This window comes from Channa argus, chromosome 6 (assembly GCF_033026475.1).
Source record: "Channa argus isolate prfri chromosome 6, Channa argus male v1.0, whole genome shotgun sequence".
Taxonomy (NCBI): Eukaryota; Metazoa; Chordata; class Actinopteri; order Anabantiformes; family Channidae; genus Channa; species Channa argus.
This window is the reverse complement of record NC_090202.1, coordinates 12,112,144-12,137,377: the sequence shown is the minus strand read 5'-3', so window position 1 is coordinate 12,137,377 and position 25,234 is coordinate 12,112,144. Positions and strand designations below refer to the sequence as shown.

Sequence of the window (25,234 nt, the reverse complement as noted above, 5' to 3'; positions counted from 1 at the left end):
TAAAGCAAATAAGCATTGATATGTTCCTATAAAATAAATACTATATTAGTTGTTAACATCTTAATCTTTACCTGACTGAGGATGCACCCTGTCTTGCCGTGAGTCTTCTCTACTAGACTGAAAATGGGAAAACTCCAGTTGTTGAGTTGACTCATTAAAGGCTCCAGACCTGGCATCACCAGGGGCTCCAGAGCCAAGATTGGCTTGTCCTGTCAGATAAAGGTAAGGGTAGCGAAGGGATGTCAGAAAGATACACACAAATATTTGCACCGTACTTGTAATACTTTACAGACACACTGAAATAACATTTATAGTCTCAGCTTTTCTGTCACCACTGGCAAATTTAGGCCGGATCACAGGTCACTCTGATGTAGATTTAGACCACACCACTTTTTGGTTTTAAGCACTTTAAATTATTGATTATTATTATTAAGTTTAACCTAGTTGTTACACTGCATCTTAAGCTCATATTAGGACAACAGTGACCCATCTGTACATTTTCTCTGCAGGGGTTTGGAAGCATGATAATGCACACAATAGAAAACAGATAACTTATTTCCCATTGCCAAAGTACTCTTGTCTGTTTGCCTACCTCTGGTGATGACAGGAGTGGGTGAAGAACTATGCCCTCTGTTGGACACTCTCTGCAACCTCTTGCCTCAGGTGGCTTCTTGCCACCTTCTCCTTCCTCTTCATTCTGTGCAAAATCGCTGCTGTCACTGTGGTTGGTCTCATAGGTGCTGTCGTAGGTGCTGTCATAGTCTGAAGAAGCTACTGCATGCTCATCTGTGGAAACATTGTACATTCTAGAAATGAGCAATGTAACTTAACTGAGTTATGTTCAAAGCATCAATAAAGTCATCAATATAACAAAAAAACTTTCAGAATAACCAATATTTATCAAACAAATTACATCATGGAAGTTTAAGAGTTTTAACGAGAAATAATATTTTGTTTTCTTCATGAATATTCAAATCTGTCAAAACAAAAGTGTTTTTATGGGAAACTAGTGGAAACATTGCTGTGACTTAAAAATTGCTTTCTAGTTTCTCTACGGACAAGGTTAAACCCTCGCAACGGTGCTCTTTCTACGTACTATCATTTTATTGCAGTTACTTTACCTGAATGTGGAATTCTGTCTCCTTTGTCAACAGATTCTACCCCATGGTTTAGTCGATTGCTGTAAGGCCTGCCGCAGCTGCAACAAGGCAGAGAAACAAATCAATGGTTTGTTCTGTCTTGGCTAACTAAAACACTTCCTCTCTTTTTCACATCAATATATATTTAATGTGCATCATATGCACATGGGCACTGATGCCTTCAACTAACACATATTCAAAGATGTGTAAATCTGAGCTTTCTTTATTTAAACATTTTGCCATTCACATGTATGATGGGTGTATGGTACCTGTTGCAGAGCAATGGAGGCCGCCAGTGAGGGGCGGTGGAGCTTGGGGCGCTCTGGCTATGAGTTAAGGCTCTATGATGGCTCTTAGGGGCCACAGAGCCAGGAATCTGCTCTGTTAGTGGCCCTGCTGACTCAGGAAGCTGCACTGAACATGTCTTTATTGTAGGGCTGGAGACAGGGCTGCCCTGAACAGGAGGGGACGGGCACGGAGAGCCCAGAGGTGATATGTTGGAGGGGGGGAAACCTGAAAAGGTTTGTTTTGCATTGAAGAAAATCAAAGAGTTCTTTTAGTCATTTTCGTTACTCAACTGTTACTCAGTTGGTGAAATACATTTGTAAACACACACACACCTGGTTTTCCCAGTGGTTTGCTGTATAGGTGGTTGGAGGTGACAGCAGAGGAAGCAGACATGGAGCGACTTTTTGAAATGGTCATCATCAGTGAGTTGTTCCATGATTCACTGTTTTTTTTAAAAAAATGCTCATAAATACATTATAGTAAAATCACTGAATTATCTTTGAAGCTGTAAGTGATAGTACCTGTCTGTGGTGTGTTTGATGCTAGCTGAGCGGTCTCGGCAGACAGGGCCTGGCTCGATGGTGGGGAGGCCTGTGGCTGAGGTGGTTGTGGTCCAAGTTGATGAGATTTTCCTAAGCAACCCCGGGGGCAGACTCCGCCTCAAACGCTGTCGTGCAGATACAATTCAAAAAATTAAGAGCATTTACAGGTTTAATAAATGCTTTGCTTCCATTTTAGTGTTCCTGCATCATATCATGAATTAATACAACCCTAATGCTATCTGTAATTAAAAACTGGCAAAAAGGTTGGATCATATTTTACCAGCACATAATGAAACACCTTTTTAAAATTAGCGAGGAGTCCAAATTATTAGAATCTTAATATAATACAGATTGCCCAACTCGATAGTAAACACAAGCTATCTAACTATTTGTCTATCTATCTATATCTATCTCTATATCTCTCTATATACAGTGTAGTGTAGTTTAAATCTATCCAGTGTTGTAAATTTTTTTGTAAAGCCAAGAGCTAAACTTACTGACTTGTCAACTCTAATTTCTCATACAGTTTGTGTATTTTTAAAAAATGCTCTCTCTCGCTGAGGTACAAATACATACAAAAAAGAAAGAGTAGAACACAGAGGGTAGCAGAAGATCAAATTTTACATACTACTGAACAAAAAGCCTTCACAGCTCAGGCAGATACAAACAGAAGAATCACTGCCATCCAAACACAAAACTACTGTTAGGCACACAACCTCACATTGCTTTGTCGTATATGTGTCTCATCAAACAACACTAATACCATGTAAAAGAATGACAGATGAGGAGAGAGGGAGTAATGTCACATGGTGATAATCAATCATTGTAAGTATTATTATGTATTATGTAAGTATTATGTTAATGCAATTTCAAGTGGAGACCTAAAACATCTGCATTCCTTTATTGTGCAACAATAATAAAGGCAACAAAAACATTAGCAGACATGATGTTCATTATGATGGATAGCTACGTGAAACTTCACATCAATTTTAACATTAATGCTGATGATCTTAAAGATGTCATGGAGGACAGGGGTCAGTATGTCCACTCTGAGCAGTCTGCAGCTACACAGCCCAATACATTGCAAAATGTGACACAGTGTCTGCAGAGGTGGTAGAAGTACACAAACAAAACAAACAAAAAATACCCATGCGAAAGTAAAACTATTGGCCTACAAACATTTTCCACTGCAAGTATCACCATCTTTTACTCAGTACAAAAGTAAAAATACTCTACAATACTGATTGTGATAATGGCAAGAATGTTGGTAAATGTGAAACTGGTTAATGTGCTGATAGGTGGTCAACCCATAATAATACAATTTTTGTTTTTATTAAAAATATTATTAAAAATATTGTTATATTAAAACCACCGGGTGGTATTAATGTTGTAGCTGATTGGCGTATTTACAAAGAAATTAGTGACTATAAATACCAGTGGCTTCAACAATCTTATTGCACTGCGGAAATGTGGAACTGTTTCTCAGTAACAAGATAGCAGGACCTGCATACAATAGATGCTTTAAACAAAAAACAATCCTCTTCAGAAAGTTTTTACTGTCCCATTATCCATTAAGCTAAGTCACAACATGAGTAAGGATGGGCCATTCATTCACATTTCTAATTATCTTACATAACTGCTGCTTCTGTCCTTATTTAAGAACCACGCTAGTTAGCTGAATTACCCACTTTAATTCATTGCCACAAGCAGAATCACAGATGCCCAATAAAATAAAACGAGGCAGAATATCAATGACTTTATGTCGGTGACGAAACAGGTTAGCATTGGAGTGCACTCAGGTAGCGTTAAAGCTGCTATTCATTTTCATAATAGGCTATCCTGCATTGCATCACAGGCTTTATTTAGTTTCCTTGCTGCCTTAAGTGCCTGCATACATTTTGAAGCACTGGCCTTGTAAAACATTAAAAAGCCCAGTGGAACCTGGTGCATCATTGTAAGCTACAATACAGCCCCAATCACCAGCAGTAGGGAGGAAATTGGGGAAGTGTATGCAGGAAGAGGTAAAGCACAATTGGGCAAATATGTGAATGTGTGAACATGCACTGCAGCACAGAACTAAAGTGAAATAAAACAACTTTAAACAGCTGCTTTGCTTACACAGTATGAACATGCAAACAAATCCACTACTGTTACATGCTAGTTCCTCAGTAATGGAGCTGAAAAAGAAAACGCCCACTAACCATCTGTCAGTCTGACATTGTGAATCTGTGGAGTAAAGCTAAATCAAAGACACAAGAACGAACAAAAACACATTTTTAAGAAAGACAAACATTTACCTTTGGAATGGCTAGCCTCTCAGCTTTTTCAGTCCCCTCCTCAGAGTCTGAACGCACATGCGTGTCTGCAGGGATGCGAGGCCGGTGGAGTGGCTGGAGGTTAATCTGGGTGCTGAGAAGGTTGCTGACAGCCTTCAGAGAGCTGCAGGTGTTAGGGGGCAGTAAAGGATCTGCCAGCAGGTCTGAGATCAATCCATGGGCCTCACCCATCACCGCAATGTCCACTACCACACTAGTGCCGGAAGACTAGGACAGAAAGTCAAAGGAGGAGAAAGATGACGGTGTGTGGATGATTTGTATGTGTGCATCTGTGTTTATACTAGATTATATATCTTACAGTTAAAAATAAAGACACATGCATGTGTGTTGAACTTATAGTAATGAAGGTTAGTGAGGAGTAAAGGGTGTGTGTTAAAAAAGCCACAGATATGAAATATCATAAATAAACAATTCATTACGCCTCATTCCCACATGACGTCCTCATGCCTAAATTTAGCTGTCGCTGATTCACCTTATTGACTGATAAGCTCAGAGGCTCATCTGTGTCAAAGGTCAACAATGTGTTTTCCACAATGGATTATCAGCTCCTTTTTAGCTTATAGTCAATTTGTTCGATTTGTCTGAAACACAGGCGTCCAGCAGTGCTGGATATTGTTTGCTTGTTGGTACCAGTGTTCATACATTCTTGAAAAAAATAATACCTTTTTTTGGAGGAATGTTTTAGCTTCTTTCCTGTACTGTCACTGATTTGAATAAACTAACCTAATGATGGTCATTTTGGCCTGTTTTTGCACTGATAATATAGCATGTCCTCTTGTGCACATGTCTATAAACAACTTGAGGACATCACAAACAAAAATAAAAATGTTGTTAATGCCAAATAAAGATTAAAAAAAAGTTGGGAAAATGATATAACCACAGTGCTAATGCAGCAGTGAAAGCTTTCACTTTCTCTCTCACTGTATTTGTCTGGAGTAGTAGTTCACTGAGAGAAGTCTTGATGCGAAGGTGGAGTGAAAAGGAGACCTTATTTTAAAAAGGGGACCAAAGCTGAACCATCTGTAATCAAACAACGTGACAAATCATAATTTGCTTCCTTATATAAACTCTTCAAATGTGTCAGGCCTCAGGGCTGTGATGGGATGAGCAAATGCATCAGGCACATAGGAGGATAGTTTCCTGGAAAAGCACGTGTCTGTATGAGTGCATGTGTCACCTCAACCTGAACAAAACCCATTAGACCACTCCAGAGCTTTATGACATCCCGCTATTGTGACATTCACCCATTACCTGGCAGTAATGGACTCTGTTCAGCTAATGTCAGGCAGAGAGGGAGATAGAGGGAGCTTACATGTGGGTGTGTGTCTATCTGTGTTGCGGTAGATATTCAGGCAGTTTTCTCTGCTTTAATACAGATATTTAACTTTGCAGATTTTACTGTGTGTATTTTACAGTAGCCTTTATAAAACAACATAGAGTATGTGTGCTATGCGTGTGCATTTGCGAACACTTTCAGTACAACATGCATACGCATCTGAGTTCATGGAGTGCTGCAGAGCACTGTTCTGGTAGAGACACAGTGGAGAGACAAGGCAAGGGAGAAGGTTATTGATTCCTTCCAGCTTAAAGGCCCACAGGAGACAGCAGGCAGAGCAATGGTCAATGAGTAAATCAACAGTGGGCACACGCAGATGCGTGTACACACACACACACACACACACACATACAGGCATGCATGCATGTACAAGAATTGCCCCTTGGGATTAGTCTGTCAGGCTCACATGCTGTGCACAGAAAGATGGGTGACAATAACTCAGCAAATGCAGTGCACAGTAACAGAAAAAAAATATTATACATTACTCTCTGATAATGTACATAGATAAGTTAAATAACATCTGTGTACATCAAACTCCTAAGAACAGAACTACACATTGGGATCTCTAGTGAGGCCACATACCTCACTAATGTGAAATTGTTAAACCAACAGCCATTTAGAGTTGGGTTTTCCATTCAAACTGAAGCAGTGGTCAACACAACAACAAATGTGTTTAATATAATATAAATATAAAAAAGGTACTACAACATTTAGTCTATTAAACTGAGGTTTGGTGGGAACCTAATGCATTGCATTAGAATGTGATTTTGGCCAATACAGCAAGAATCAACCCCAATCATTTATCAGTGTCAATGTTTCAAATGATCTTGAACTTTGGTCATTTAACAGGCAGCCTAACCAATGTTTTAATTTGAGGTACAATGAACAAGACACACAGTGTGGCTACATGTTTGTTATATTATATTGTTATGAGAATGTACATTAACAACAAACCCATATTTAAGGCTAATTCTCAAAAGCTAAAAAGTTGCCACAAACCAAATCTGAGTCTTCTCTGCTCTCTGTGCCTCTGAAAAGCAATGCTATCGATGACTCTCAATTGGTATTACATTTCCTTCAGTTTGTTTTTTCTCCTCTTTTTCCTTTTCTGTCTCTAGATCGGCCGCTTCCCAACATTTTCGTTTTTCCTGTCTACCACCGTCTTCCTGTCCATACTGAGAGGCAGTTAGGAGATATGTGGGCAGATCACTCATAAAGCAGATGGTGAGAGCAGAGACAGAGATAGAGAGAAAGACAATGACAGAGATAGAGATAGAGAACGAGAGTCCACAGACAGGCCATGGCCAGTCAAGTGCAAAAGAGAACAGCTCACTCTAACCAGCCAAGCTCCCCACTGTCTCCAACAACTGTACAGTACATGCAGCAGCTGACCACTGCTTCTGCTTCTGTAGAGACAAGTCTTTAATATGTACTGTAGTACGACCTCTCACAGCTTTAAGAACTAATGCTGAAGAAGAAGTAGCTCACAAATCTTTCCTGTGGCCAAGTTCTTGCTCTGTACATGGAAGGTTATTGCACAGTTGCAAACAATTACACAGCAGAAATGCCTCAAAGTTGCAAAACTAACAAAGTAACAAGCAGTGTGTTTTTGTTTTGGAAGGCAGACACACGGCTGTTAGTTGTGTCATCTGAGCAGAACAAGATGAAGACATTTTTACTTTGTCAATTAACAACATTTTGCAATAAAGTTTCTTCTGTAGTCACTTTGTATTAAAAGTTATGAAATGAAAAGTCTTTAAGTCTGAGGTGAAGATGTGTTCCCTTGTGATGTCACATAGATATTTGGTATAGATGTCGCATATGCTGCTCATTATCAAGTAGCTCCCATAGTGACAAAGAATCTCTCAACAGTGGTTTTAGTCTCCTGCCTATGAACACTAGTCTCTCACATGCGTAACTGACCTAAAACCTGGATGTATCAAGAAGCTTAATTTAGACATTGCTTCAAGTTGTCCTATTTAAACCATCTCATCATTACTGATTAAATGGCTTTCCTTTTCCTGCACACACACACACACACACACACACACACACACACACACACACACACACATACTTGTTTACCTCCCTTGCGGGGCCCGCTAGTTTTTTACCCACTGGTAGGGTCCACCCTATCCAGTGGTTCTACACCGCTATAAAAAATCACACAAATCTAAAAAAAAATTAGAATTAAAAATTTCACTTTTAAATCACAGAATATAAAACTTAATTTTTCATGCCCGTTTTTTTGTTGCTTGTGGGGTCTCTTTCTAACGGTCAGTATTTATGAGATCCACCTTCACACACACATGCATATTTCCAGTTTACGTGTCTTAGCAGGGAACAAAATCTTCATCTGGAGAAATTAGTTCTGTTATTTTTCCTTTACCTTGTTTTTAAAGAAAATGCAGGGCAGTATCAGGGATTTATATTCTACTTTACATTCTCTCTATTCCACATCTGTTATTCCTTTACACCAAACATTTCACATTTTGCCACTTCAAGTTAATGAAAGATAAGAGCATTATGAAGACGACGATATTAGAATACTCAAACTTGAATCTCTTCTCAATTACCAAACCACGCGGTATAGGGATTTTCCCTTTTATTTCTGCAGTTTGCTGTTTTACACAAAACATTTCAGAAAAAAAAAAAAAAAAACTCAAGGATTTGAGCTTATGGAGCACATATTAACATAGCTGGATGCAAAAACTTGCATCCAACTTATTTTGAAAGAGCAAAAATTGGCTTATACAAATCAAATGTTAATCACTTTATTACCATTTTTACCATTTCAAAATAAGGGAATGTAAACTTCTGCTTTTGCATAATGAGAAAAAACAAAAGAGACTGCAGAACAGAGGACACCAACTGTAAACCAATAACATAGCCATACTCTTGAACTAAAATTCTGTATGTGTGTGTAGTGTGTTCTTGCTTCATAAATGAAAAATATTTGAGATCTGTAGGGTAGTGGGAAGAATTTTGTGATAAAATGTCATAGCTGAACAGACACCAAAGAGGGCATGGTGAAGGAACTGAGAAAAACATGATTACCTTCAAACAGGCATCAACAGAAAGTATAGAACAAAGGACCAGCCTTGTGTTTCTACCCGTTCATTAAAGCTCTTCTACTGTACCTTTCTTCTCATGGTAGTAATTCGATTTTTTATGAAGTATTTAACTGCTTTCCAGTCTCGGTTTCCCAGAGCTTGAGGTTCTGCAGCAATGCAACGTTCACAGTCCACCTTACCTGGAACTTGTTTCATCACTATACATTTTCGTAAATGCTTTTCTACTGCAGCACATTCCTCTGGTGTCCAGCTTCTTTTCACTGCAGTTTGATTACCTAAATGTGCATAAGAAGATCATATTATATTTTAGATTTAAAAACTTCAAATCTTAACCTGAAAGGAAACACAACTAGATTAATCACATATTCACTGCAGTACTGAATTGGTTCAAAGGCCATAAAGGACTCCTCCACAGTCATTCAGTTTTGGGAAAGACTATGTTAAACCCAAACTGCTGTATACTTACAGACCTCCAAATGGGGACATTATACCCCCTACACACAGAAACCATGTATGATGTGTATCATCTTCCTCTCCATCCCCCATCTCGCACATATCCATTCTTCACTCCACGAGTAAACTGATTGTGCACCCTTCAAAGCCTTCCATAGTTAATGCAATTGTTACCTAGAGATTTAAAGTTCATATACTTCACTTAATGCCCAACTCCACATTGGTTATAAACAAGACCAAAATATACTACGTCACTGAAGTGGGTGATGCCCACGGATGCCCTTCAATGACCTGCATTTTTTGAGCAGTGCACTTTAAACGTTTTGTGATGGTGATGTCCTAGTCTAGTAATATCTGCTTGTGTACTAACTGGAAGTGCTGGTAAGAAACTTGGAAATCGAAAGGGCCTGCTGGTCCAAGAAGGAACCACTATTCTAAGCTGACCTCTCCTTTTAGCCAACTTCCTCTGGTTTTGGCCACTTGATGAGGAGGTACATTCTTGTAGGGATGTCACACTGACCTCATTCTCTGAAACCAGTGCCATACTGGTATCTGTGTACAGAAAATAAAGAGTTAGATATGCAAGATTAATAGATCAATCAATAGATTTACATTGCTCAAAAGAATAGCTAGTATAAATTAATATAATTTAATATGGCAAGTGTGTCTCTTAATGATGAGCTAACTCCATGATGGTACCTTCTTGATGGGATGCCACACTGTCCACATGTTTGGTCCCCTGTTCTTCTGGAATACCGTAATCTGGGTACAGTAAAAAAAAAATTACTACAAGTACTTAAGACAGTTATTTAGAACTAACATATGAAGTAGCTATTAGTAAAGCTGACTGGAGCTATCATGCATAACTGATCATATGGGATTGACAATTTCTATTTCTCCATTTTGCCATGGTTTTGTGTGCTGTGCTAAATCAAATTTACATGTTAGCAACCTACAAGGGTTAAAAAGTCTGGTTCTGCATGAAGGGGTGAGATTTGCACATGCCCAGACCACTCCTATATTGTATAAGTTTGAAAGATAATGTGAAATTACTCATTGTTCCTCTTTAATTTTGGTGCAGTTGTTTGCTAATTGGGGTGGGAGAATAATTTTGTGGTCAAATCCTTCAAGCAGCAGGTCCACAGCTTAAACACCAAAATATTGAGCACACAAACAGTACTACATACCAACTAACCGCTCACTCTTCATTTGATAAAAGCTAAACAAATGTGATTTAATGTAATCTATATATAACAAAACTATGACGACAGTTACAGCATAACAAATATATAAGCACTGCTGCTGAGATTAACATAGAAATTACTTTATTTTGTTAATTACTAATGATACTATAAGTTTATATTTTTTAGCTTAATTTTCTCAACAGGTTGGATTTCCATATCCCACACCTAGAGAAGCTCAGTTGGACTACACAGAAAATGCAACTTGATATATGGGCAAAAATAAATAATTAAAACAGGCTTGGATCCACACTACTTTATAGTTGTAAGTTGTAAGAATTCTTTTGAACTTTGGAATATGTGTGAAAAGCTTTTTGACTTCACTAGAACTGCACCCCTACAGGGAGTTTACAGCTTTTTTCTATTGAGTGGAAAACAGCGGTGCCTTAATATTAATTCCCACTGACAGTTTCCCATGATTAAAAACTTGATAAGGACACCCCAAACAAAAGAATTCTCATATGTACTATTTTACATTATAGAAAATAGATGCTGGCTTTAAAAAAATAGCAAAATTATTCCTAAATGTGGTCAATAGCTACAGAAACCTGCCAGCATTTAATCGTCCAAACAAAATCCACATGCACTAGTCAAAAGTATTCATATCCATTGAGAAATCATTCATTCCAACCACTTAAGATAAAACAACATACATACCTTCTATGTCCTCTTGTGAACACTCCTCCATGTCAACAGTTTCTAAAATGTTAATTGATAAAATGAATTGGAAAGCTGAAAACTGATGTGATCAAGAGTGTAATAAAGTACTGCATAAATTGCTGACTGTAGATAAAGTTAATCTACAAAACTCGCCCTTTTCATAAGTCAATTAGTTAAAGTGAAACATTTAAAAGTAGGATTAGACAGAAATTGTCCTTTTTAAATGTTTCTTTTTTTTACATTGACATATAATAAGTCTTAATACCATTCACATCAAGGTGAATTTCATCCAGACTCTTCCCTTTGTACTCTCCTAGCCGTCCCTGTTCCATTGCCAGGAGAACTTTACTTATTTTTGCTAGCTGTAGGGTGCCCTCTGGAAGACGGTAGTGCTTTCTGTGTACTTCAATGTTATGCCCAAGAAAATCTGCCAACTGGTCAAGTTCTGTAGTCTTGAGATTGAGAACGGTGGATAGGGTAGCAATGTGTTTCCTGAGTTTTGTTGAGGTTAGTGCTTTGGGAGTTTTTATGTCATCACATTCATTCACAAATTGTCTAATGCAGTCTGAACCCCTGAGGTAATGGACAGATTGTGGTAATGCAAACAAGTATCCATTTTCATTAAACACTCCACATTCTTCTCGCTTTTCAGTCAGAGTATCAAGTGATTCTCTCATGTCTGGAGTGAGGAGAACAGGAACTTTCCTTCCTCTCTTTCCTACTATGGTTATCCGAATAAAATGTTTGCAAAGCTTCTGCTCGAGTGCTGTAAGGGCCAAGTTAACATCTTCATGTGTTTCTGATGTGTCTCTTGATAAGTACACTGACAAAGGCATTCTGGATACCTCTCCTGCTCTCCGGCGGTTAAAGAGAATAACTTGTGCCAGTGTCACTCTAGCAAGGTCTTTCCAGTTTGAGGGTGAAGGCTCTTCTTTCAGGGCATTCAATTGTTTCCGCTGTTTTCCAGACAAGTAGCAATGAAGATTCTGGACATCCTGTGTGAATGGTAGAAGTTGAGGAGAATTCCACTTGGTCTGGTCAAGCTGGGTTAGTGCTTGGCTTGCAATGTCAAATTTCCAACTCTCTTGGTATAGCTGTGCAAAATCCTCAGCATCCTTGACAGTTTGTTTATCTTTGTTCTTTAATCCTTCAGACTTGAGAAACATGGCCAAAGAATGCAAGCTGTGTCCCACTTTGCGAGCAAGAGATGGACGTTGATATCTGCCAGTTTCATCACTAAATCCAGCCAGGCATCTTGCAGCAGTGACAACATGATTGTACTTTTCAGGTTTTATGAGATCTTTGATAGTCTTCACAAGTGCAATCTTTTTTGCTTCCAATAGCAGTCTACCAAGCTCTCTCAGCTTTTGTCGAATGTACTGATGTTGGCTGATTACCTTCTCATTCTTCATAAACAGCCTGTAACCATACTGTAGAATGCAGTTGTCTTCTTTAACTGCTACTGCAATCTTGTCTTGATTCATATCACTTAAGAACTTCCAGTATGCTTCACTTAATCCAGGTGGAACAGGTTCAGCAAAAGCACACAATGCCTGGACTCTTGTTTTTCCTGGTTTAGATGGCTTCCCCTGAGGCTTGAACCTGCAGACCTTGAAATGTCGCCACATCACTGTTTTTGTGAACAATCCATAGCAGTACACACAATGTGTATATTCCTGTCCTTCTTTTCTTTTCTTTGGTTGTTTCCATGGGATGAGTTTGCCTTTGTGGCTCTCCAAAACTTCAGTGTTGTGCTCAAAGTTCCCCTTATTTCGGATATAATCTAATTGCAGTCGCCTTTCTTTTGAGTTCTTTGGCAAACTAAAAGCTTTGGCAACATCAATCATATTTTTGTGTTTACGCATCAAATGTCTTGACATTTTCTGAACTACTTGTCCACAGTACAAGCACTGATGTTTTTTATTATATCTCCTTGACCCATCCTCCTTTTTCAAAACTGGATTAACAAAAACAGATGGCTCTTCAAGGAGTGCAGTTTCATCCTCATTTGCATCAGCTGTGCCTTCAGGAAATCTTTGTGTGGAATCACAACTTGCAACAACTATGTTTCTGCTCTGACTAGACTCAGACTGGGTCTGACTAGAAGACTTGCTTCTTCTCTGACTAGTAGATCCAATGTTGTTCTCTCTCTTTTTTTCAAGGGATAATTCCAAGCTACCATCACTGTCTGTGCTTTCTTCCCTGGGATTTGGAATATACTCCTCTTCGCTTTCTCCACTTGCTTCATCTGATTGTATAAGACTATCTTCAATCTTTTAAAGAAAAAAAAAAATGTTGTTAATATCTTTCCCTACAAATTATTGTGTTAGTGTGACAACTTGGCTACACTTTTGTCAACTGCCTGTTAGAATAGTATACTCTCTATAGGGGCATTAAGTGAAATTACTTTCATTCAAAGTAAATTCACAAATTTGAGATATGTTAAACTATTGGGACAAAAAAAATTGCAAACTATTTGAATCTACAGCATAAAACTGCGCAGGCGTAGTTTAAAAAATGACTTCTCCGGTAAAAGTGCAAGTGTTTAAATTATGCAAACATATTCACAAAGGCACAATATTATAATTCTGAGTTTGAATTGCACTGCCCACTAACTAATAGCATTAAAGGGTAAGATAAAAAATAAAATAGACTTACAGGATGGCAACACCTTCTTCTTGGCCTTTGGAAAGCCTTTTTAGATTGTGATGATGAAGGACACTCTGTGCTGTCATCACTTGAATCATAGAGTGCATCAGAAAAATGTGGTATTCTATTCATCTGCAAAAACAGTTATGTTAAATAAAAATCATTACAGGGGAAATGCTTGGAAATTGCCTTATCCACTTAGTTGGTATTAACAGAACTGACACGATATTTTGTCAGAGACATACCAGAATGCTTTTTGTTCTTCTAAGCTTAGGAACAGCATTATCCTCATTATCAGTTTCATCCACTACAGTCTCACTCTTTGAATCTTGGAGAAAATCAGAATGATCTGGTACACTATCCTGCAAAATGGGTGTAATGTTAAGGTATGGCAATCAATTTTTGTTAATGTTTTATAAAAATCAATCACAGGACAAGGATTTTAACACTTGATGCTACACACATGCTATACACTTGACACTATGAACATTTTACTGGAATTTAAGACATACCAGAATGTTTTCTGTAATTTTGTTAATTTGGATGACTGTATGAGAGCCATCGTTTATATAGCCTTCGTCTGTATCATCAGTTTCAGAATAGTCCACTAGGGAAAAACTATTAACAGTGAAAACCTAAATGTAATAAAACAAATAATTAGAAAGGAAAAAAATATTTTAAAAAAGTAGAATAGACAAAAAACAATCATCTAAATTAGCATGTTAGTTATATTTAGGACAGGCATCAACAAGTCTCGCAAAACAACATAGAGGCTGACATGAATTACATTAAAAATATAATTTTAAAAATGCATCAAATAAATACGTGTTGCATTATATATACTTTAATTTTGATACAAACTGCTATTGAGCCAATTGAATAAAATTACAAAGAGTTGGAATTCATCTCTTCATAAGAGAATTACACAAAGTACAGGTCAACAAAAGTGATTTGTAACTAATGGCTAGTGTGACTAGTGACTCCACCTGGATTAAGTGAACTTGAGGATCCTGGGAGGGGAAGACTAGAAACTCATGCATATGACCAAATGCATCTCTCAGATTAACAGGGTGCATAAGAACTAGAAAAAAATTGTATTTACTCTTTTACCTCAACCACATGCACTCATGTTACCCAAACAGTAATCCTGACTCAAAAGCTGTTTTGGAAGAGCAGTGAACAAGTCCCTATCTTCATATGAGAATTACACAAAGTACAGGTGAACAAAGAAGGTATGTGACTAGTGTGTGCATTACTTTATTACCTGTGTGCTGGGATCATTTTTGTTTGAATCCTCACACGTAGGATGATCTATAGGGGATGTATCAGTCTCAACTGCCAAAGTAGGAGTCTGCTTGTTTTCCACCTGGTATTCAGACCGAAATCAAAAGCACATCAAGAACTGCCAGACATTGGTTATTTACAGATTCACAAGTTGTCTAAGATAGCTCAGCTGTCAGCTATTTCTAAAATAGCACTTAGCATAAAGAAATAACCACATGCTATGGCCTTTCTGCATGACTGACAACAGCATAGAAGTGGATGCAATGGATAACATTCAAAATACCTTCTGAAAACATGAAGCCCCTAAAGAGGTGTAGCATTATAACTATAATAACTTGAGGTTTGACCCTGGCAGGTATTAAGGCAATGATGTAAAATAACTATAAGTTAGATCCATACGGGAGGACCCCATAAGGGGAGAAACTATTAAATTCTGAGTGTGTGAGATTAACTGACTACTTGAGGGCCCCATAAGTGGAAGACTAGAAACACAAGCGAATGAGCACATGAGTCACTTAGGTTAACTGGATGCAGGAGGGCCCCATGAGAGAAAGACTAGGAAGATTTGTCAGGTTTACTCTTTTCCATCAAAAAGTTGTTTTGGAAGAGCAGTGAACAAGTCCCTATCTTCATATGAGAATTACACAAAGTACAGGTGAACAAAGAAAGTATGTGACTAGTGTGTGCATTACTTTATTACCTGTGTTCTGGGATCATCTTTGTTTGTATCCTCACTCGTAGGATGATCTATAGGGGATGTATCAGTCTCAACTGCCAAAGTAGGAGTCTGCTTGTTTTCCACCTGGTATTCAGACCAAAATCAAAAGCACATCAAGAACTGCCAGACATTGGTTATTTACAGATTCACAAGTTGTCTAAGATTGTTTAGCTGTCAGCTATTTCTAAAACAGCATTTAGCATAAAGAAATAACCACATGCTATGGCCTTTCTGCATGACTGACAACAGCATAGAAGTGGATGCAATGGATAACATTCAAAATACCTTCTGAAAACATGAAGCCCCTAAAGAGGTGTAGCATTATGACTATAATAACTTGAGGTTTGACCTTGGCAGGTATTAAGGCAATGATGTAAAATAACTATAAGTTAGATCCATACGGGAGGACCCCATAAGGGGAGAAACTATTAAATTCTGAGTGTGTGAGATTCACAGATTACTTGAGGGCCCCATAAGTGGAAGACTAGAAACACAAGCGAATGAGCATATGAGTCACTTAGGTTAACTGGATGCAGGAGGGCCCCATGAGGGAAAGACTAGGAAGATTTGTCAGGTTTACTCTTATCCATCAAAAAGCTTTTTTGGAAGAGCAGTGAACAAGTCCCTATCTTCATATGAGAATTACACAAAGTACAGGTGAACAAAGAAAGTATGTGACTAAGTGTGTGCATTGCTTTATTACCTGTGTGCTGGGATCATCTTTGTTTGAATCCTCACACGTAGGATGATCTATAGGGGATATATCGGTCTCAACTGCCAAAGTAGGAGTCTGCTTGTTTTCCACCTGGTATTCAGACCAAAATCAAAAGCACATCAAGAACTGCCAGACATTGGTTATTTACAGATTCACAAGTTGTCTAAGATTGTTTAGGTGTCAGCTATTTCTAAAACAGCATTTAGCATAAAGAAATAACCACATGCTATGGCCTTTCTGCATGACTGACAACAGCATAGAAGTGGATGCAATGGATAACATTCAAAATACCTTCTGAAAACATGAAGCCCCTAAAGAGGTGTAGCATTATAACTATAATAACTTGAGGTTTGACCTTGGCAGGTATTAAGGCAATGATGTAAAATAACTATAAGTTAGATCCATACGGGAGGACCCCATAAGGGGAGAAACTATTAAATTCTGAGTGTGTGAGATTCACAGATTACTTGAGGGCCCCATAAGTGGAAGACTAGAAACACAAGCGAATGAGCATATGAGTCACTTAGGTTAACTGGATGCAGGAGGGCCCCATGAGGGAAAGACTAGGAAGATTTGTCAGGTTTACATCAAGAACTGCCAGACATTGGTTATTTACAGATTCACAAGTTGTCTAAGATAGCTCAGATGTCAGCTATTTCTAAAATAGCATTTAGCATAAAGAAATAACCACATGCTATGGCCTTTCTGCATGACTGACAACAGCATAGAAGTGGATGCAATGGATAACATTCAAAATACCTTCTGAAAACATGAAGCCCCTAAAGAGTTGTAGCATTATAACTATAATAACTTGAGGTTTGACCTTGGCAGGTATTAAGGCAATGATGTAAAATAACTATAAGTTAGATCCATACGGGAGGACCCCATAAGGGGAGAAACTTTAAAATTCTGAGTGTGTAAGATTAACTGACTACTTGAGGGCCCCATAAGTGGAAGACTAGAAACACAAGCGAATGAGCATATGAGTCACTTAGGTTAACTGGATGCAGGAGGGCCCCATGAGGGAAAGACTAGGAAGATTTGTCAGGTTTACTCTTATCCATCAAAAAGCTTTTTTGGAAGAGCAGTGAACAAGTCCCTATCTTCATATGAGAATTACACAAAGTACAGGTGAACAAAGAAAGTATGTGACTAAGTGTGTGCATTGCTTTATTACCTGTGTGCTGGGATCATCTTTGTTTGAATCCTCACACGTAGGATGATCTATAGGGGATGTATCGGTCTCAACTGCCAAAGTAGGAGTCTGCTTGTTTTCCACCTGGTATTCAGACCAAAATCAAAAGCACATCAAGAACTGCCAGACATTGGTTATTTACAGATTCACAAGTTGTCTAAGATTGTTTAGCTGTCAGCTATTTCTAAAACAGCATTTAGCATAAAGAAATAACCACATGCTATGGCCCTTCTGCATGACTGACAACAGCATAGAAGTGGATGCAATGGATAACATTCAAAATACCTTCCGAAAACATGAAGCCCCTAAAGAGGTGTAGCATTATGACTATAATAACTTGAGGTTTGACCTTGGCAGGTATTAAGGCAATGATGTAAAATAACTATAAGTTAGATCCATACGGGAGGACCCCATAAGGGGAGAAACTATTAAATTCTGAGTGTGTGAGATTCACAGATTACTTGAGGGCCCCATAAGTGGAAGACTAGAAACACAAGCGAATGAGCATATGAGTCACTTAGGTTAACTGGATGCAGGAGGGCCCCATGAGGGAAAGACTAGGAAGATTTGTCAGGTTTACATCAAGAACTGCCAGACATTGGTTATTTACAGATTCACAAGTTGTCTAAGATAGCTCAGATGTCAGCTATTTCTAAAATAGCATTTAGCATAAAGAAATAACCACATGCTATGGCCTTTCTGCATGACTGACAACAGCATAGAAGTGGATGCAATGGATAACATTCAAAATACCTTCTGAAAACATGAAGCCCCTAAAGAGTTGTAGCATTATAACTATAATAACTTGAGGTTTGACCTTGGCAGGTATTAAGGCAATGATGTAAAATAACTATAAGTTAGATCCATACGGGAGGACCCCATAAGGGGAGAAACTTTAAAATTCTGAGTGTGTAAGATTAACTGACTACTTGAGGGCCCCATAAGTGGAAGACTAGAAACACAAGCGAATGAGCATATGAGTCACTTAGGTTAACTGGATGCAGGAGGGCCCCATGAGGGAAAGACTAGGAAGATTTGTCAGGTTTACTCTTATCCATCAAAAAGCTTTTTTGGAAGAGCAGTGAACAAGTCCCTATCTTCATATGAGAATTACACAAAGTACAGGTGAACAAAGAAAGTATGTGACTAAGTGTGTGCATTGCTTTATTACCTGTGTGCTGGGATCATCTTTGTTTGAATCCTCACACGTAGGATGATCTATAGGGGATATATCGGTCTCAACTGCCAAAGTAGGAGTCTGCTTGTTTTCCACCTGGTATTCAGACCAAAATCAAAAGCACATCAAGAACTGCCAGACATTGGTTATTTACAGATTCACAAGTTGTCTAAGATTGTTTAGCTGTCAGCTATTTCTAAAACAGCATTTAGCATAAAGAAATAACCACATGCTATGGCCTTTCTGCATGACTGACAACAGCATAGAAGTGGATGCAATGGATAACATTCAAAATACCTTCTGAAAACATGAAGCCCCTAAAGAGGTGTAGCATTATGACTATAATAACTTGAGGTTTGACCTTGGCAGGTATTAAGGCAATGATGTAAAATAACTATAAGTTAGATCCATACGGGAGGACCCCATAAGGGGAGAAACTATTAAATTCTGAGTGTGTGAGATTCACAGATTACTTGAGGGCCCCATAAGTGGAAGACTAGAAACACAAGCGAATGAGCATATGAGTCACTTAGGTTAACTGGATGCAGGAGGGCCCCATGAGGGAAAGACTAGGAAGATTTGTCAGGTTTACATCAAGAACTGCCAGACATTGGTTATTTACAGATTCACAAGTTGTCTAAGATAGCTCAGATGTCAGCTATTTCTAAAATAGCATTTAGCATAAAGAAATAACCACATGCTATGGCCTTTCTGCATGACTGACAACAGCATAGAAGTGGATGCAATGGATAACATTCAAAATACCTTCTGAAAACATGAAGCCCCTAAAGAGTTGTAGCATTATAACTATAATAACTTGAGGTTTGACCTTGGCAGGTATTAAGGCAATGATGTAAAATAACTATAAGTTAGATCCATACGGGAGGACCCCATAAGGGGAGAAACTTTAAAATTCTGAGTGTGTAAGATTAACTGACTACTTGAGGGCCCCATAAGTGGAAGACTAGAAACACAAGCGAATGAGCATATGAGTCACTTAGGTTAACTGGATGCAGGAGGGCCCCATGAGGGAAAGACTAGGAAGATTTTGTCTATGATAGCTCAGCTGTCAGGTATTTTTTGCATCATTGTATTACTACTTTACCTTTGAACTGGCATCATCTGTTTTTGAATCTTTATGGGAAGGATGGTGTATAGGGGAAGTCCCAATTACCACAGCAGGGGCCTTCTTGTTTTTCACCTAGAAATCAGATGAAAAATAATAACTTTTAGGGATATCACTTAATCTTAAAAGAACATGGATACACACATAAATTTACAAAACAATGGAAAAATATAAAAGTTGTTACATTAGTCAGTACAACTTCACACGCAAGTTAGTATGCCCTATTTAACCAACTCACCTTTTTACGCCATGGCCATTTTGAATCACCATAGTTGTAATCAATTTCCTCTCCTATCTCTATTTTCCTAACTGCAAAGAGGCACAAATGTGGCTTGCCATCTACTATGATTTTTTTCATGATGCAGTTTGGAGATTTGCCATTGTCATTTACTAATCTTCCAAGAGAGCCATCTTCCTTGGATGCATCAATACTAAAAGGTATAAAAGGTAAAACATTCAAATGTTAGTTATTTTACAAAAATCAGGCTTCACAGTGTAAACATATTTAAGAACCATAAATAATGTGTGATAACAGAAACTTCTAGACTGGCTCAGTCTAGTTTAAAATATCAATACTTAGAAGTGATAGCTTGAATAAGATTTCTCCTTCTTTTTGTAATTCATCAACTATTCGAAACTTTCAGCTCTTAAAGACTTTCTACATTTCTTCAAAAGATGTTTTGTTATAATCTTACCACCAGTGATGATTTTGCCACTCAAATTCAAACAGAAATGTACTCTCTATCTCTGTGTAGTGTCTTGACTGGCATTCTTCCACTGATATAAGTTGACCCCTGTACTCCAAGACAAAAGCACCTGGGTCGACGGGCTGGCTAGCGAACACTCCTCTTCCTATAAGGTTATTTTAGATATACATTTGATTAACAGAAACAATGAGCTGTCTTAACCTTTAACATACAGCATGACCCACCTCTTGTCACTTAAATGTGGTGCAACAATAACAAGAAAGAGTATAGCCTACTTCCTTTACAACCAACAGCTAGACCTATTGAGTATCAGCACAATGGCTTCTCTGGAAATGCCAATATATATCTGTTTCTAATATGTAGCATAAATATTTGCTTTAATATATGTATGAAATTAATAGTAATAGTAAAAGACCTGCTATCCCTGAGGGAGGACATGAAGTTAGTTGGTGTGAGTGAAGAGGATGCAGAGGATAGAGTTAGATGGAGGCACATGATTCGCTGTGGCAACCCCTGAAAGGGAGCAGCCGAAAGGAAAAGAAGTAAAAGACCTGCTATCCCTTACCTTTGTTAGTGTCAATATATCTTTCTATAAACCCAGGCTTGTCCCTTGAAGATTGAATGTAAGACTTTGCATCCTCAGCAGGCTGTAGTCTTGAGTTCCGTTTACTCATTATGGCTCTGTGAAACAGTTTTTAAGTCATAACACAGGTTATCTTATTAACTAATCACCTGAGTATTTTAATATTTCATGGTATATGGTCTATGTAGATTGCTCAACAGAAACCCAGGAATATTCAAAATAGCAGACCATAAATATAAAACACGAGGTATATTCAAACAAACAATAGTCAAACAAATTACTCCCTCTCCTTCTTTGCTAACCTGTCCTTTCCTAACCATATTCCTTGAGATAGGAAAAAACTACTGTGATGCTTAGAGAAGAGAACCCAACAATCCAATGTTCCAAAGATGATCTACAAAAGGTTTATTCAGGACACCTAGCGAAACATATTACTTCATTAAAGCAGGGATTTCAGCATTTAACATAAAACTATTTTCATAAATGAAATACAGCAAAAAAATTGGATTTAATGTAAATTAAGTAAAGGTTATGTTCCAGCGTTAATTTTACTGTTATCATTACAGGATCATCTTTATATATGGAGGACTTTAGTGCTTTCTACAAGATATTATGAAAATCCTGGAGCTTAATGGTAGGAGGATTCATCTCCAAGAAGAGAGAACTGTATGCATTTATACACATAAATCATTATTAAAATGTATTGATTAGGCCATTTATAACTTATTTCTGACATGGAGACAGTATAAACAAACAGAATCTAATATTTATTATTTACCTACCCTTTGCACAAGTGACATGCCAGATTCACACATTATATAAATGGCATTCTAAATATTACATAACATCCATCTTTATCAAAGCTGTCATATTTATTTTCTAATAGGTAAAATTTAATTTGTTGACCAAGGTAAAAATATATTTTTTTGTCATGAGTTTTCTTTTTTACACAGCAGGCTAAACTTATGAGGTTATTTGTGGATAATGAATAAAAAGAAGTGAAAAAAGTCAGCTAAAAACCATCACCTTCCCCTCTACTTCTCAATGATCCCCTTGAGCAAGGCCAAAATCTGAATCCTACTAATTTTTACACATTACCATAATAAATATTAGGCACTTGTACTTCAAAAAGGGGAAAATTTGCTCCCACCCCCATTTGCAGTACAGTTCCCACCCCTTAAAGTCCAAGTGAATATTGTCCTGAAGAAACACCGAACAATTTTATCAGTGTTATCATTTACTTAGCTAATGCTAGCGCTAATGCTAGCGCTAATGCTAGCGCTAATGCTAACGCTAGCATCTTGCATGAGATGGCACTTTACAAACGAGTTAAAAACGCTCATTACCAGCTCTTTGTTAGCATTGATAGTATTTGAGGTATAAGTTGACTTACATTTCTTTATTGTCTTGTATTACTGCCGTAGTGATTTTGTCCTGTTTAGTCCACAAGAAGCATGCGGTCTTCACCGAGCTGCAGTCATGGTGCATTCAAAGCCCGCAACAGTGTGGGTCTTTTCAGCATGTATTTCTTTTCAATGTATTTCTAACTAAACCTGATCCTTTAACAAAAAAGCCTCTTCCCATGATTTGAAGCAAATTGATTGATTCTTTTATTTCCTTATGGATCAATATTTGTCATACATGTAATTTTATGTATTTTGAAAGTTTAAAAGTAAGATTTTAGTGACATGTAGATGTACAACATGTGTGACGTACGTGCCTTAAAGGCAACTAATCTCATCTAGCTACGATCCAAATGAATATCTTATCTTATAAAATCAATTGTATTTTAACCTTCAGAGAAAATGTGCTAGATACGTATCTATAACATTACAGCAGTAGCTACCGAGCTATAGATCACTTTACAAGCTGTAAGCTATAACATAGCTAACATTAGAAGGTAGTATGGTGTTGCTAACATTACCAGCCAACATGCTGTAGCTAACTTTAGCAACTATAAATTTATATTACAACTTCACTTTGTACCCTGCTTGCAACTCTGCAGAGGATAAAAAAGTTAAAAACTGTAAAAAAAAAATCAGAAAAGAAACCTACCTGCTCCCTTCATGAAGTTTTCATACTGGTAAATGGCACAATATTCTGTGGTTTGAGGAAATGGGCGTGTATCCCAAATTGGTGACGGTGACGGTGAAGTAGCCAATCAAATGTCTTCTTATCATCAGGGCTGTACTCTGATTGGTTGAAATGTTACACACTTCCGAAAGTGTGTATCTTTTGCAATACCAAGCCCCTAGCACTAGTTGGCAGTACTGAGGATAAATTTTACACACACTTCACACACACTTTTCCAAAATTTCTGACCTTGTGGGCCAAATGAAAAAAAAGCAAGAGCAACATTAGGGGAGGCTCCTGAGCTGCTTTTTGAATGAAATCTTTGTGGGGCCCAGCATTTTGGGCCCCACAAAGGCTTTGGGCCCCACGCTGTTGGTGGGCTCCTTGCCACTGGGCCTCACCAAGTAAGAATTGCAAGTGCACACACACACACACACACACACACACACACACACACATACACACACACACTGTGGAGAGTATTAAACCAACACTGAACCTGTTGAGGAGAATGTGTATTGTCCTGATGACGTCCCATGATACTCCTCTGCATGGTTCAAATTTAGTTTAAACACAACCACTGATCTTTCGATCTAGATTCCCATAGATGACACGACAGATTTATGCTCTCGCTCCTTCCTTCAGACCTAGTTTAAATGTGACACTCTCAATCCAAAGTGACTGTTCCATCCTGTAGTCTACGAACACCTGCTCTCCTCTTTTCTGCTGTTTCATAAAACTCTCTCTCTCCTCTCACCTGCCCCTGCATATGCATCTGCCAATTGCAAAGGTTCACCGAGGTATAGGTTTAGTGATGAAAAGACCTGAAGCACACAGAAACCAGATGTATTGGAAATACCTAGTTGCTAGGAGACACCAGGGACAAAGATCAAAGTGACTTGTCTCAGGACCATAAAATAGTTGTTTGGGACTCAGTTGGTCACAGTTATACTATGCCCATTACTTGTCAAGTGTTTCCTGTGATTGTAGGTGATGCATGACAACTGAGCAGTGAGCCGTGTGTATTATCAGCACAGGGCTTTCTGCATCAGGATACTGAAGAACATATTGATTCATTAAAAGTCTATTAAGATTGTTGGTTTTCTACAGGCTACAACAGTGGTTGCACATCCATTGTGGACCTTTGCTGCAATCACGCCTTTGAATGAAGAGAAAAATATAGTGAAATTAAGTTACCCGAGCATTACACATTTATCTGAAACATGAGCAAAAAGATAAACTGCATACTTTCTTTTGTCTGAACATTAATGTAGGCGGTGACTTAATACATTTCAAAATTCCCAAATTGCCATAATTTTAAGAGTGGCGAAGTTGACACTCGCGTACTTCAGAAACATTGTGGCAAAAGACACCTGAGTGGGGTTGGCACAACAGCAAAAAAAATGCAATTGGTTATTAATACCACTGAAAAGCCACAATTTTTAATGCCACAGCATTTCTCATATTTCGTGTGCTTTCTAAAGAGCTCGGTGGGCTCTGTGTGTTTGTCTACTCTACACCAGTGTGTCCTCAAGCTAATGCAATGAAAAGACAATTTGAAGACTTCAATAAACAGGGCGCCTAAAATATTAGGAATGCGAAAATAAAATAAAAAAACAAGTGCTATTGAAAAAGAAAAAGACATAACCCCCGTAAATCCCTCCAGCAATAATAGTGGTGATATTTCTCCAGTCACTGCAATGAGTTTTCATTTTTCTTGAATAAGTGAAAAGCATAATTCAATTTCACAGTCAGACGGTGACTTTCTGAGTGGTTTTCCCCTGATATGACAGCTTTGAAGTTTTTGGACGGCACCTTTGATAGAGTTTGGCTAAATATTTCTCTCTGCCCCCAGTTTTAGTGCTGAGCTAGACTAAACACAAGACATCCCAGAAAGATCTCTGTACTAAACACACAGAGGTGAAATTGAAACTAATC

General features: G+C 38.0%; 2 protein-coding genes across 2 annotated transcripts in view; both read right to left on the bottom strand.

The window, feature by feature from the left end:
* The window catches only part of LOC137128803 (cGMP-inhibited 3',5'-cyclic phosphodiesterase 3A-like), a 60,629-nt gene that overhangs the window by 15,855 nt on the left and 19,540 nt on the right, over positions 1 to 25,234 (bottom strand). The window contains exons 2-8 of the mRNA XM_067507348.1: positions 4,267 to 4,512; positions 1,949 to 2,094; positions 1,760 to 1,869; positions 1,409 to 1,652; positions 1,122 to 1,198; positions 593 to 786; positions 72 to 209 (exon numbers count right to left, since the gene is read on the bottom strand). Of these exons, the coding sequence (XP_067363449.1) occupies positions 72 to 209; positions 593 to 786; positions 1,122 to 1,198; positions 1,409 to 1,652; positions 1,760 to 1,869; positions 1,949 to 2,094; positions 4,267 to 4,512 (1,155 nt within the window). The remainder of the gene's footprint in view (positions 1 to 71; positions 210 to 592; positions 787 to 1,121; positions 1,199 to 1,408; positions 1,653 to 1,759; positions 1,870 to 1,948; positions 2,095 to 4,266; positions 4,513 to 25,234) is intronic.
* LOC137128669 (uncharacterized) lies at positions 8,821 to 20,291 on the bottom strand. Its single transcript, XM_067507057.1, has 14 exons — positions 20,172 to 20,291; positions 19,913 to 20,008; positions 18,802 to 18,903; positions 16,424 to 16,525; positions 15,703 to 15,804; positions 14,983 to 15,084; positions 14,231 to 14,353; positions 13,964 to 14,080; positions 13,728 to 13,850; positions 11,335 to 13,342; positions 11,067 to 11,108; positions 9,868 to 9,930; positions 9,689 to 9,720; positions 8,821 to 8,990 (listed from the first exon to the last, which is right to left on the bottom strand). The coding sequence occupies exons 1-14, from the start codon at positions 20,289 to 20,291 to the stop codon at positions 8,973 to 8,975; spliced, it is 3,150 nt and encodes a 1,049-aa protein (XP_067363158.1). The 3' UTR covers positions 8,821 to 8,972.

Bases quoted from the DNA above. Each gene is read 5' to 3' on its own strand.
- LOC137128669 (XM_067507057.1), bottom strand. From the start codon at position 20,291: ATGAAAAAAATCATAGTAGATGGCAAGCCACATTTGTGCCTCTTTGCA. The intron at 16,526-18,801 runs GTAATAAAGCAA...TCTGAATACCAG, and splicing joins AAGATGATCCCAGCACACAG to GTGGAAAACAAGCAGACTCC. The intron at 11,109-11,334 runs GTATTAAGACTT...TTAACATTTTAG, and splicing joins AATTCACCTTGATGTGAATG to AAACTGTTGACATGGAGGAG.